The 15,079-nt window shown below is 40.0% G+C and overlaps 1 protein-coding gene across 1 annotated transcript in view; it reads left to right on the top strand.

Annotated features, from left to right (window-relative positions):
* ripor2 (RHO family interacting cell polarization regulator 2) overlaps window positions 1–14,436 on the top strand; it is a 60,448-nt gene extending 46,012 nt beyond the window's left edge. Inside the window, 17 exon segments of the mRNA XM_029443903.1 lie at window positions 1,201–1,350; window positions 1,806–1,869; window positions 2,057–2,100; window positions 2,779–2,904; window positions 3,138–3,286; window positions 4,122–4,251; window positions 5,264–5,524; window positions 5,527–6,033; window positions 6,635–6,819; window positions 7,130–7,292; window positions 7,421–7,553; window positions 8,032–8,193; window positions 8,721–8,894; window positions 9,619–9,818; window positions 9,938–10,021; window positions 10,281–10,371; window positions 11,823–14,436. Of these exon segments, the coding sequence (XP_029299763.1) occupies window positions 1,201–1,350; window positions 1,806–1,869; window positions 2,057–2,100; window positions 2,779–2,904; window positions 3,138–3,286; window positions 4,122–4,251; window positions 5,264–5,524; window positions 5,527–6,033; window positions 6,635–6,819; window positions 7,130–7,292; window positions 7,421–7,553; window positions 8,032–8,193; window positions 8,721–8,894; window positions 9,619–9,818; window positions 9,938–10,021; window positions 10,281–10,371; window positions 11,823–11,923 (2,724 nt within the window). The 3' untranslated portion in view covers window positions 11,924–14,436.
* The last annotated feature ends 643 nt before the right edge of the window (window positions 14,437–15,079 follow it).

The raw sequence follows: 15,079 nt of genomic DNA, 5'->3' as shown, positions 1-15,079 counted from the left end.
AAAAGGATAGACCAAAGTACAACCGAACACTAAAACGTACATTTTCAGGCGACCAAAATGTTACAATTTACTCTCGTGAACTGAAAACACACTGAGAAGACTAGAAAACATACAGAAAATGCATTTAGGTAATTAAGAAATTAGAATCAAATTAAAATAAATAAAGAATTCTAAAGCTACCTTGTAAAAACTAGGAAAGTAGCAACAGAGTTTAGACCACACAAGCTCCATCACCTTTGGCTTTCCAGAAACGTTAATTTCTCACCGTTGGGCCCAATATAACTATTGCTGCTGTGGTTACAACATCATCTCTGTGATTTCATGCCAGTTGAAACTCCAACATTTCAGCCTCACAGTAAGACAGCAGGATGTTGATGCAGTCGTTCCCTCTCCCTGTGGGTTTTGGGTTAGATCAGGCTAGTGCTGCAAACTGAAGTCGGGCAAACGTCTCCAAATGAGCTCTAAACGCCGTCTGTTGTTCCCCCTCTTTGGGAGTGTCCCACTGGGCTCGCAGACTTGGACGACACAAGCGTCTGCCACTGGAGAAAACAGTCACACTGATACATACCAGCTGTATCTGCTCTGTTCAGACTCCTCAGTTTATCTAGTCGTGTCTCTCTCTCTCTCTCTCTCTCTCTCTCTCTCTCTCTCTCTCTCTCTCTCTCTCTCTCTCTCTCTCTCTCTCTCTCTCTCTCTCTCTCTCTCTCTCTCTCTCTCTCTCTCTCTCTCTCTCTCTTATCTCTCTTGATAACTGTCCTGTCTACCAACCCTTTCAGTGTCTTTACCTTGGCAGCCTCTTTGCTGGAGTTTGAACATTGTAAAATGTAAATTAGACCTTCCTTTTATACATTTCATGAGTGTTTCATTTTCAAAAATTAATTTTCATTCAGTTGCAGACCCATTGCTGACTACTGCTTAAGCCTAAAGCTGTGTTGGGCATCCTTGAATGAATCCCAGTGAGATGGGAACACATCCAGAATAATTTAGATGTCAGTTGGAAGTTTTTGGGGAAGTGTGCCTCCTGCCCAGGGATGTTTTGATGTTTAACGTATGGAGGGTTTTAAAACTTCAAAGACTTGCTTAATTTCATTTCTGAGTGTGCTCACTAATGGACGTGAGAGATGCATGTGTTTGGATGTATGCTCGGCCTTTCTTGTGGAACATTTATTAAAGATGGAGGGACTCTGTCTGTGCTTTCAGGTGGACGAGCTGTACGAGGCCTTCTGCATCCAGAACCGTCTGAGGGAAGGTGCCAGCCGGATGAAGCAGGCCTTCTCGGCCTCTCCCTCCACTAAAGGCACCAAAGAGAGCATCGCAGAGGTCAACCGCCGCTACAAGGAATACACTGAGGTACTGGCATAGAGAATCCCCCTCGGTGTTTAAAGGTGTAATGACTCGACACCTGCACCAGAGAAATGGGGTGCAGCATGTTGCTTCTACTACTGGGTTCTTGCAATCAAAAGTCTGTGTATATCAAAAATGTAACAATATGCATCAAACATTGGCTCACAGCTGCCAATATCCACAACATACTTAAATATCTAATACAGATTACTGCTTGCTGTCATTTGTTAAGACTGACATGTATTGTCATGTACTTACAGAGTGACCTTTAAATCCCAGTAACCCATATATCTGTCATCCCCTGCCTGCAGGGCTTACACCAGCCGTCCTGCCTTCTCTGCAGCTTACTGTTGACTGTCTTTGTCAAAGTCTCTCAAGATAACTTGATTACTATTGTTGTTATTGTCTTGCATAACAAAGGGCTGTTTATGTTATCAGTGTTATCTCTCTCCCTTCTGCAGAATATGGGCACGTTCGAGAGCGAACTGGAGAACCTGCTCGGAGAGTTTCATATCAAAATGAAAGGTGAGAAAAATGACAAGTTAACTTATTCACATACCAATGTTGATTGATTTACAATCATGTTTCTGGTGATGAGCTGACAACTAATAATCACTACACAACCTACCTACTGTACACCTGCATTGTAAATCCAGCTAAATACTAAAGTCACTTGAAAACAACATTTATTTTATAATTTCCTCTCTGACAGGTTTGGCGGGCTTTGCTCGGCTCTGTCCTGGAGACCAGTATGAGGCAAGTTCTTCTTTATTTATGTAACACAGGGCTGTTACAACAACTGTACTTTCATGTTGAAATCCCTGTGTGAAATATTGAAAAACCATTTAGTTAAAGCAATAAATGTAGTTTGGTAGATCCCAGCAGAATGAAATGATAAAATAAAAACCATCCAGTGGTGGAAAGTTACTAAATATATTTACTGAAGTACTGTACTTACAATGTTGAGGTACGTGTACTTGATTGTTTCCATTTTATCCTGCTATTATATTCTATAATATTACTGCACTTAATTTCTCTGACGGCTTTAGTTACAAGTTACTTTGCAGGTTTAGATTAATAATTCAAAATAGAAATCAACCAATCGAGTAAAAATCAATGTATAATTAATATGAAACATTATTCTGAGATGGGACATTCTGCATGAGCACTTTTACTTTAGGCATTAAAGTAAATGTTGGTGCTAATACTTTATTACTTTAAATTAATTGAGATTTTGAATGCAGGACTTTTACTTCTACCTCGTGGTATTGCTACTTTTGATTAAGTAAAAGATCTGAATACTTCTTCCACCATTGGACCCATCTTATTGTTATTTAAAGTCTTGCCACAAAGTATATTCTATGAGGCTTTCATCGTGTATTAAATCTTTGGGGGGTTTTTTTACACTGCCTTCCCATTTCTTCCTAACTTTAGATCTTTATGCGGTACGGTCGCCAGCGGTGGAAGTTGAAGGGAAGAATTGAGGTGAACTCCAGACAAAGTTGGGACGGAGACGAGATGGTCTTCATGCCTCTCATCACTGACCTCATCAACATCAAGGTGGTGAAAGAAATCCAGAAACATGTACTTTGTAAAGGAAAGAACAATGTAAAAAATCAAATTTGCTTCTCATTGCACAATATCCAGGACCGATTGTTGATCATTCTGATTATAAGTCATGACCTTATTGAATTCATTCATCAACAATCATCTGACTTATGTCTTGATGTCAGATGTATTATTGTTTTCCTGACCTGAGGAGTAAATAAATGTTTTCTTTGTTCCTCAATCAGGTGACGGAGCTGAAAGGCCTGGCCACTCACATGCTGGTGGGCAGCGTGATCTGTGAGACTAAGGAGCTTTTTACTGCCATGCCTCAGGTGGTGGCTGTGGACGTCAACGACCTGGGAACCATCAAACTCAACCTGGAGGTCACGTGGTAGTAAGTTGACTTTTATACGTACAGCATGTTATGTAGTTATTTAATTAGTTGATTTCTTTTTAAAGGAATACTTCACCCCCAACGTGAGCTTTTGTACTCGCCCTGTGTTACCTCGAATTCTTGAAGATAACATAGTTCTCGCATGCCTCCGTGGTGAGCGAACAATCCAAACACAAAGACAATTCTTGATGAATTGAAGTAAATGGGTGTCTCGTACAGAAATGTTTGCAATAATAAGGTCTTAACAAAGAAAGCATGTGTTTAGGAGCATACGACTGGATAAATTAGACTTATTATTCTGCACGAGATGTGTGAGAGTTTGTAAACGGATGTTTTGATATAGTTTTGGCCATTTATTTCAATTCATCAAGACTTTTCTACGTTTTTGGATTCTTTGTTTACCGTGGAGACATGCAAAAAAACAACTTTTCTTTAATTCACAGTGTCAAGTCTCTAAATATAAAAACACAGTATAGGTAATAAGATAGCTGTAGCACTGTCACTGGGAGGCTTAAGTTACATTAAAATGTACCAGACATTTGTTTTATTTGACATTCAGTCCACTAAAATAAACCTATTTGGATTCATGTACAGTCAGTATCTCAGTATATCTGTAACTGTTATCAGCCTCGCTTTAAATTCAGTCTACATGACTTATTGTTTTCTGCCATCTGGTGGAGAAATAAGGTTATTACAGGTTATGGAAGTTTACTAAGCAAATAAATCGTCCTCTGTGGAAAAAAAGAAATCACATATACAGTGCATGTAGGTAGACATAGACGTATCCCGTATAGAGCAATTGCATAAAGTGTCTTGTTTTCATTCCCCCGTAAAGCCCCTTCGACGTCGAGGACCTGACTCTGTCGTCTGGTAACGTGAGCAAAGCCACAGCACTGCAGAGACGAGTGTCAGTCTACAGCCAGGGCACGCCGGAGACCCCCACCTTCCAGGACACCTCCTTCTTTGTGAGTCCAACATACAAACCTCGTTTAGCTTCATTAGTGTGGTGGGAAACAGTCGTTTTTATAGAACTGAGAACGGTCACAATCTAGGCTAGAGAAACCCCTTAACTTGTGTTTTAGGGTTAGAATTAGGAGAATTGTGGCGAAAGAGAAGACATTTGGTCTTTTACACCGCCATAGTCCCTGCACACTAACCTGACTGCACCCTATATTGTACACATTTCTTCTGTTAATGCATCATGCTTATGTTAGCAACGCCAGTGCTACCCCTAAACTAACCCTCACCCATGTCCCTGCTATCCTCCTCTCCTCGCATTTCCACATCAAAACCCCTTACCCACACTCTGTCCCACTTTACACGTTTATCCATCCCTCCTGCATCTCACTCACCTGCCCTCACTTGAATACCCAACACCTTGTCCTATTTGCCTGCGTGCATTGTGTAAAGAAGTGGCGGCCATATCCCGTGGAGCGCCAGCGCCTCTCCTTCCTACACATGCTCCGAGACACCCTGCTAGAGAAGCTAAGGCGCAGTCGCTCGTTTGGTGACCTGGCCTCACTCCGGCCAAGGCCAAAATCCAGTCTGGAGGTCTATGTGAGTGTGTTGTGGCCCCTCGACCCTCCTAACCTGACTTTGTGTGCCCCTTACCTCATCGACATGATGGGGATGTATTCTTCTGCTGGTGTGGACACACTTGGGCTTGTCCAGTCCCTTTCTGTGGGCTGCAGAAGGCCATGTGTGGCTGACTGCATGTGTATTTGCATGTGATCTTATTATGTTTTTCTATTCAGATTTACTTTAATGTGATTCTATCTTGGTTTATGAGATTTGGTGATAAGAATTTAGAAAGAAAATTGGAGTTAGAGTGGATGATTTAAGTATGTCTGCCATCTCTTCTTCCTTTTGAGAGAGCTTTCTTTTGTACTTTTTCATCTTATATGTATTGATTTCAGGCTATATCTTAATCTTCCATCTTTTTTGCTAAACATATTTACTGTGCTGTCTCTCCTTCAGTCCACATTACCAGATGATATCTTTGAGAATGGCGGCTGCGGCGTGGCCGAGTGCAAGCGTCTCTCCTTCACCTTCTCGGAAACCTCTGGTTCCACGCCCAGCCCTGCCCCGAGCTCCCACTCCCACCGCCACTCCAACCCTGAAATCACAGTCACCCCACCAGAAATGGACCTTTCACCTACACAAATCCTCCCAACAAGGGAGGACTCCATCGCTGAGGAGCATTTAGTGGAGGAAGAAGAAGAAGAAGAAGAAGAAGAAGAGAGGAGGAGGAGGAGGAGGAGTACGAAGAGGATGGGGAGACAGGTAGCAGAGGAAGTCGTGGCACCTGTGCCAGTAATGAAGCTGAGGTGGCAGAGGACTCTGAGTGGGAGCGCACAGAGTCCCAGCGAAATTCTGGCTCCAACTGCGGTTCAGCTGCTCCGTCCCTCTGCTCTGACGGCCACATGTCTACGGTGGCTCCAGAGGATGTTTTCTTAGATCACACTGATGAACTAAAACCAGTGGAACTGGACACAGAGGAGGCGGGCAGCCTGACCAGGCAGCTTGTGAAAAGGCTGACTTCTTCAGAAATTGTGCCGCCAAGTGGGAGCTCCACGGAGGGAGGAGGAAGTCTGAGCTGGGCAGGAGAGGGGAGCAGGGCTTTCCTGGAGAGCAGCCTGGAGGAGGCCATCCACAGCCTGCTGATGAGGCTGGAGTCTCTGACCCACCGCTGCCGAGAGCTGCAGGACCTGGAGCAGGAAGTGATGCGTCTGGAGGATCTGCTCAAGGTGACTGAATCTTTCCGTCTCCCTTTCTAATTTATATGTGCACAAGATCTTAGAAAAATAACATGGCTTCAAGTTATTGATTGTAAAATACACTACCGTTACAGTGAAGCAATCATTTGTAAATGTAAAAAGGAAAATCATGCAAGTGAAAGTAAAGGAGAATCTTAGACATAAAATAGTTAAAATATAAACGTATACAAAATACATTTGTGGATAGTAATTGCAAATAGATAAACTGAATGTAAACAGAAATGTAGTAAATGTATGTGCATAATGAGAAGCAATAAATATATACACATAGAGGTGTAAACAGTTTGTAAAACAGTAAGTATATAAAGGTTAAGTGTCATCGTGAGCAGCTCAAGAGTTCAAAAGTCCCTTTGCCTCCTGGTATGAAGCCGTCCCTGAGAAAGTCAACATCAGAAAGAACATAACATATTTTTACTTGGTTCCTTGTCCAAAAAAGTAACTAAATACATTAAATAATCTTTAAATCTTAAACTTCCTCATCAATCCAACAAGAAAAAAATGGTTGAGCATTATTTGTAAGAGTAAAGAGTTACTGACCCGTTATGTTCTCCCTTCTTCTTCCACTTCACAGTGTCGTCTCCCGGGTCACAGGAGCCGGTCGTCAAGCCTCAGTCTGACAGTGGAGAGTGCCCTGGAGAGTTTTGACTTCCTCAACACCTCTGACTTTGATGACGAGGATACTGGAGACTATAACGCCATCCTCAGCACCACCCCACAGAGGTCTCCGCTTTTTGATGCAGACGGAGAAAGGATCGGGTAAATGGGAGACATTGACACAGTGCATGTTATTGTATCTCGGTGTTTCAATGCTGTTTGGAAGGGTCTACGCTGAAAATTAAATGCTGTTGTTGAGGTATCACAGACAAAAATCCACAGTAAGAGCTGAAGTAGGACACTTCTTGGTGCTTGTTTTTAAGTATTCATGAAATAATTGGTCAGAAATTCTGAATTATCTTTCATCAAAGCAGCACTCGATTTGAAATCCATTACATCATAAGTAGAGTAGATTACTGTTCTGAGTTATGCTGCTGCCACTCGGTGGTGACTCTGGGTATTTGCCTCTCAGTGGCCAGCATCCAGAAGCCAGAGGACACCTGAGTGAAGCCCTGACAGAGGACACCGGGGTGGGCAACAGCGTGGCAGGAAGCCCCCTGCCGCTCACAACTGGAAACGAGAACTTAGACGTGGCGATTGTCATCCACCTGCAGTACTGTTATCACCTCATACAGGTAGAGATCCTTGTGACATCATGTTTTTGGAGTATAAATAAAAATAGTTATTATATAAATTGTATAAATGAATACTTATAGTTGACATTAACTGCAACATGCCTTTCTGTTTCTACCTGTAATGGCAGTTGTTAAGCAGCGGGGTAGGTGTGTGGCAGCGTCGCAGTCTTCTCCTCAAACTGTCCGCACAGACTCAGCTGTTAGAAGAGCTAGCAGAGATCAGTGTGGACAGACTGGGATCAATTACATCTGCTTCTGATGGTAGGTAGCAACAAGTGAAAACCACTTTGCTCCATCGTTATGTGTGTTAACCGTGCAACGTTGCCTGTCAAGAATGCAAGATCAAGACTTTGCCATTAATTGTTGTTGGGAAGGTTACTTTTGAAATGTAATAGTTTACAGATCCCTATTTACCCTGTTTGAAATGTAATAAGTAATGTAATTTATTATATTTGACTTATGTTCAAACAAATGTTTTTAACTGGGCAATTAAGCTCGATGTTTAGATTAATTAACACATGTGATTATTAACTATAATTACTTGCATCTTTTCTTAGTAACTGTAACGGATTAAAATTACATTTATTTTGTGATTTAATTACTTAATGCCATTACATGTAACTAGTTACTGCTTCTTATGTTAGTATTTATGACAAATGATTACCATGCAACAGAAAATACTCTCTGGTTTGAGCGTTTGTAGCATCTGACCTTCTGTTTTGTCCTTTTTCTCTCTCAGTTCTCCCGGGCCTCGCAGAGCGCCCACAGCTGATGACTTTGTGGTCAGAGTGCAGCGGGTCTGCAGGACTCTTTCACACCACACTGGACAGAGTGTTCAAACACATGAACCAGCGCTACACAGCAGTGCTGCAGGAGACACACCCACACAGCGCTGACTCAGGTTGGATCATTGCTATTTTCAAGCCAAAGGTTTGCACTTCAAATTACATGTTTTTGTTTGTGTTTTTTTTAATTACTGTTAGGTTTTATCTGAGTCATTAATTTGATTTTAAATATTACCCTGAGGGAAGATTAAATCATTGGAGCTGCTGAGTTTCAAGTTCATTTAATTGATGTAGCACTTTAAAAAGCAAACAGGTATTGCACCAAAGTGCTTCACAAAGACAGACATACATGTATATACATATAAACATAAAGACATACATATATTATGTGTATAGATGTTGTGGGAATAAAAACAAAATTTGAATAGAAACAAGTTTAAACACAATTTAAACCCAGAGAATCTGATGAAAACAGGTTAGACACAATTAAAGACGGAGAATAAAAAATATAACAATATGCTATGTATATAACGTGGTTAAAGAGACTAAATGAATAGTAAATGCATAGTTAATATTAAATAGATCTTCATAAAGCAAATGTGGTTCCAGTATTTCCCCTGACTTCAGATTTCTTTCCCCGCAGTCATTGGTGTCGTAGTGGGTGAGATGGTGGACAGGAACGATTTGGTGGCGACACAAAGTTCCCTCGCTGCTGAGCTCTCCCAGGACGTCCTCACAGTGTTTCAGTTCCACAGCTACATCTTACAGCATGAATTGCAGGACATGGAGACACACCTGCTGCATCTGGCCAGAGAAGGTGAGCAAAGGGGGGGAATGACAGTCACAACACAGATCTACAACTTTCTATCAAGTCATGTGCAAATACTATGATTTATTTTGTACAACTTTTCACTTAGATTTTCTGTCCACAAGAACCCAACACCTTCACATAATAGAAAGTAGGAAGGGAACACACAAAAACACAGCTGAGTATGAGTATGATTGTGAAAAAGGAAGAAAACAATTATTGAGTGTTTCTTAAATAAATTCCTGGATTCAAACTTAAAAGATATTGATGAGAATCAAACTTCAAGGTCAGGTCAGGAGTACAGAAAAGGTGCCTGTGCTTAACGCTGTACAGGACATGTAATGTCTAAACTAGACGATTAGTCGACAAATCAATTAGTTGATCGACAGAAATATATTTGCCAACTATTTTGCTAATTGTTAAAGTATTTCTTCTTATGTAAAAATGGCAAAAAAAATGCTATTTTATTTTTTGTCTCAAATATGGAAATTTCCTTTTTAGTTTGATATCATATTAAACTAAATATGTTTGGGTTTTGGACTGGCGAAACAAGACATTTAGAAACATCACCTTGGAAACTGGGATGGATCATTTTCACTATTTTCTGACATTTTATTGACCGAACGATTAATCTAGAAAATAATCAGCAGAATAATCGATAATAAAAATAATCTTTTGGTGTCATAGCCATAGTATAAACCTCCTGGCATGTCTGCGTTTGTGTCGTACTCAGATGTGTTTGCAGAGGCTCTGTGCAGTGGGGATTATCCTCAGTGTCTAGCAGAGTTGGAGGAGGTGTCCGTGTCATCCCTGTGGCCTAGAAACAGCACCCTGAGGGCCCTGGCCTCCCTGCTCACTGCAGAGGACCCTCGGGTCAACAAGGCAGCAGCCGACTACCTCTCTTCTGCATCACACAGCCACTTCAGGACCAGAGTGAGTAGTCATAAAGTGAGGGAGCATGTTAGAGAGATGTGTGTGTAGAGGCAAACTACATTTCAAATAGTTCTGACACATGCTCTAAGCCATGTTGAATGTTTATGTTTGTGCTACAGGCAGTGGAGTGCTACACCCGTGCGCTGTCGGAGGCTGGAGTTCAGAGCCAGAGGGCTGCCTGTTCGGCTCTCAGCTGTCTGCAGGTCAGTGGCCTCTTATATCACCGACAGTCGTGATACTGTGTAGATTTGGAGCTGGTTTAGGTCTCCATTTGTGTTCATTGAGGCAAAGTTTCTTCCTGACAGATACTATTTCAAAGATACCCAATAAGATGAAAGGATGGTCATAGTAATATGTCTATGTACGTTGGCCACTGTAATCATTGCTCCTCTATTTACTGACCGTGACTCGTTCTAAATCAGCAATCAGCCCTCGTCACAGAGCTTTTCTGTCTGTCTGCAGGCAGTAGAGAGCATCAAGGCGGTGGTCTCGCTGTGTGATTCAGCTGATGAAGAGCTTCGCCATGTCGCCATAGAAACCCTGCTCACGTTTGGTTAGTGAGACATTTATGGAAAATCACATGTTGCTCAGCTTTGGTCTTTTGCTAGACTTTTACAAACTTCTTTTATTTTTGAATTGTTTTTATGCACAGTTACCACAAACAATACCTCATAAGGTTGCAATAAAGTTATTGAATCTTAAATCCTGTGCATGGATTGTACCATATCTCACTTGTCTTTTGTTGTGAAAGCTGAACTATATTGATGGCAGGGATACCATTGCAATCTGAGAAGTAGCAGGAAGGACTGCAGCTATCAATTATTTTACTAATCAAGTATTCCACCGATTAATTCAGTAATCGCATAAGAAATACTTTTGCTTTATTAAAGAGCAATAGTAAATATACGAACAAGAAAATGAGACTGAACAACTAATTGGTTTCCTTTTTAGGAAAAATCTAATTTGTTATTGTTTAATTTGCATATAATAATATTATCTATCAAAACTAAACTCATTTTGGTGCATAAACATGTAAGTGTCGTCTTACATTCTGTTTTAAAAGAAAATTGGGGATGCAGCCTTTTGAAATTATGCACCAAAGCTATGGAACACTTTCCCTGCAGACATTAGGGAGGCAAGCTCGCTCAGTATCTTCTAAAGTAAGCTAAAAACATATCTCTTTACTTTAGCCTTTTAGTGGTGATATTTTATATCTCTTTACTTTAGCCTTTTAATAGTGATATTTTATATCTCTTTACTTTAGACTTTTAATAATGATATTTTATATCTCTTTACTTTAGCCTTTTAATGGTGATATTTTATATTTTTTTATCTTAGCCTTTTAATGGTGATATTTTATATCTTTTTATCTTAGCCTTTTAAACCAGGCATAGCAAAAATGTATGAAATCATTTAAATTAATTTAAAGTGGCACCATTAAAAGGCTAAGATAAAGAGATATAAAATATCACCATTAACATTGAATGTGTAAAGGTAACTGAGATAAATTTCAGAGTTTCAGATTTCAAAACAAGTAGACTGTTTTACCACGGGAAAAAGAGGAAGTTTCTCTGATAAATGTGTATTGGAGAAAAACTAGCTTTAACTGAAGGGAGTAAACCAGTTGAAAGGCCACAGGGGCCCATTGTTGATCTCATGCTTTCAAAATATGGCTCTGATAGTTTAAAACATTTACAAGAATGGTGTGATGAATGTGATTTCCCGGGAGTAGGGTCGTTAAGTACGGCACAGATAGGGAAACTAGGCATGATTTCCAATGTTATTTTATATTATTTTAATTCTGCTATTTTATCTGCTATTTTGATTCTGCTATTTTTATAATGGTACTTCAGACTCATTTACATCAACACTGTGATTATTGTACTGTAAATGCTCTGTCTAATCTTGTACTAATTGTTATGTTTTTGCTGTGAAGCACTTTGGGCTGCAATTCTTGTATGAAAGGTGCTATACAAATAAAGATGATCTTTGTGTTTTTGGCAGGTGAGGAAGGGCGGCTGGCGTACGAGCAGCTGGACACGGTGCCGGGGGAAATCATTCGCCTGGGAACACGACGAGGAAACGCTGTCACCACTGCCTTCTGAGCCATCGTGCCACCGAAAACATCACAAATGATATCTCATCCTGACCTCGGAGGACAGCACTGCTCCTCCCTAAGCTACCACACGGCACAGGGCTGTTTAATGACTGATCACTTTATTGATCTGTTTTTTTGGCACAGACTTAAGGATCTCCACATTAGATCACTGCTCTTACTGATACTGCCTCCTGAAAGGAACTAACACCAAACAAACCGTCTTAACCACAAAAGACACACAACAGTATACCCCTCCTGCACACACACACTTGCACTCCTAGTTCCTCCATCAAGTCCACTTTCAGACACCCATACACCCCCCGCCCCCCTTCTACTCCCTGCTTTCTGAGCCAAGCAAACCGGACACGTTGAGTTTAACTGGAGAGCACATCTTTGACTAGACGCAAAGACGCTCAAAGCCGCTCCAAAGACTGTGGAAACTAGAATGTGAGCAATGCATCTTCACATAAGCTCTGTCAACAAACCACTGCACAAAACACTTGTATCACTTACTCACTGATTAACCATCATCTTGATTGTTGCAGAGTCATTCGTGTCACGTGGCAATATACTAACTATGATCTTTGTATAATCACTGTCTATCATTAGAGATGTTTTCTGGCGCTTTCGGAGGATTTGCACTGTTGTAAGGCATGTAAATATGGCATATTTTACACGGCCGGTGTAATATATGTGCTTGTTTTCGAAATATATTTTTATGTTCTGTTTTCTAGTACTGTTCCATTTTGTGTTTCAGGGATTCTTGTACGACTTGGAAGATGTGTGTTTTGTGGCAAGTAGGACCATTAATAAGTTGAGAATGGCTTTCTAAGAGGAAGCGATGTTGTGGTTTAAAAGCCCTACTTTAACAGCAGTTTACAGTTGTGAAAAGATTTTGACCTTTGGCTATCTATCAGTGGAGGAAGAGGAGAAACTGAAGGGCAGATGGGAAACAGGTCAGCACAGTGCACACGTTTCACTCACTCAGCAGTTTATATCAGAGTTTCCTCATACTTGCAGTTGAACAAGTGCAATTTCTCTGTACATACGTGACTCTTTAGCACCTAGCTGACATGAGAAGACATTTTGAGAAAGTCAGCTTTGACCATTTGAGCCTTGATGTGGCAGGCAGGCAGGCAGGTCTCCACAAATACGCTCTTGTTAATATTTTTCCTACCAGGTACGGAGTAAGTCCAGGGCAATACATTCACACAGTATGTGAGCTAATGGCAGGATTAGAAATTAAGCTTTTCTTCTGAGAAGCTGCAGAATGAAGTGTCCTGTTTTGGGTCTGATTTAATTCCATCCTAACTGCAATGTGGAAAAACTGACCCGAGGTAAGCGCCTAATTCCACCTTTTGTCATTGAAACTGTACTACTGAGTCTTGTGCTAGTGCACGACGACAAAACTCACATTTGTTCACACATCTTATTTATTATTTACTTGGAATTCTAATATTCTTTGGAGTTGTACTGTAATAGTGCAGAGGACATTGTTGTGTATATGAAATGTATATTTATGTTCTATTTCGGATCAGGTCTAGTACTTACTAGTACTTGTTGTTATCATGCAAATGATCTCATGTTTAACTTTATTTGGAGTTTTATTTTGAAGGAATTATATTGGATGAATTACTGTTTTGGAGAAGATTAAGATTTGCAAATAGTCTAATAATATTATAGATTTCTTTTCCCCAGAAGGTCTTGAACGTAACGGGACATTATATATTTGAAATGTTACTTTACTTTTTTAATTACTTAAGATTTACTGTAACCAAAGGAAGAAGTGATTTTTAAATTATAAAAGCTCATAATTCATTAAAGAGAATGTATTTTTAGCATTTCAACATTTGCATTTTGGCCAGAATACTCAGACTTATCTTTAAAAGCACAACTTAAAAATAAGACAAACCCTTAATATATGAATCGTGTTTGGTTCTAACTGCACAGTCCAAAAGCCATATTGAAAAAAGCAAGTGGTAATATTTTTATGAAATGTATTTTTCCTTTTGTAATATAATCTGTACGTGTGTGAAGTTGTTACTAAAAACTGAAGAAGTTTTTTGTTTTTTTTATATACAGGTGTTTGCAAAACATTGTCCATATTTTAAGTAACAGTTACTTTTATTTCTTCCATGATGTGAATAGCATTGCAGTATTTTGGTAAAGTTTCTTATTCATCCACTCATTCAGTGTTGGTCCATTTATTTTTTGATTGAGTTACTTTCTTTTTACAAACTTGCAGTTTACCAGTGTTAAGTCAAGTTGAGTCATTGGCAGTTCAAATCCTAATTACCACAAAGTACAAGTTGTCAAAATGTGCACATCTTTAATTATTTAGAGACTGGTTTTAAGAATAACTTGGTACACTTTTCAGAAATTGATCTTTATCCATCTCTGTGGTCAATTGCTTCTGTACTGATCATTTAATTGCATACTACACTTCTCCATTGTGGTTAGCAGTATTTCCTCTGCTCATCAAAAGTTGCAATAAAGTTTATTTTTGCATAATTAAAACTACCAAATTGTGTTTTATTTATTTTTTAATAATGAAAGTCTTAAATGTCTGTCAAGACCAATGTCACTGAGCCAGCAACGCTAATTATCAGGAACTCTACTGTAACGGGCATTAACATTAACATTAACGGTAAGAAAGATACCAAAACATACTGCTTCCCTGATGAAATGATCTGTGACATAACAGAAAAAGTTCCAGAAATGCTGTTTACCCACAAATCTGTGACCAAGATTATTATCCATGCTGGGTAAAATTATATCTCAAGGGGAGAAAAGGAAACACGAAAACAGGACTTTACTGAACTGCTAAAAGTTCTAGGCTCTAAACACATTGAAACATACTTCAGTGGTCCCATCCCACTAGCCAGGTCAGGAGTAAATCGTTTTAGCAGAACTTTGGGGCTCAGCAGGTGGCTATCAATTGCCTGTCCCCTGCACAAAGTGAACTTTATTGACAACTTCAATCTGTTCTGGCAGCGTAGAGGCCTTTTCCGAAGAAATGGACTTTCTCTCAACAGATCTGGTGAAAAACTGTTCACTTCGAACATGGATTACGCCATTAGCCACCCAACTTTGGCTAAATGCAAGGAGACACCATCCCCCACATCACCAGATAACCACCATGATGACGCCTGCACTCCAAGGA

This window comes from Cottoperca gobio, chromosome 11 (genome assembly GCF_900634415.1).
Source record: "Cottoperca gobio chromosome 11, fCotGob3.1, whole genome shotgun sequence".
Classification (NCBI taxonomy): domain Eukaryota; kingdom Metazoa; phylum Chordata; class Actinopteri; order Perciformes; family Bovichtidae; genus Cottoperca; species Cottoperca gobio.
The sequence above is the reverse complement of the archived record's forward strand: the minus strand, read 5'-3'. Positions and strand labels throughout refer to the sequence as shown.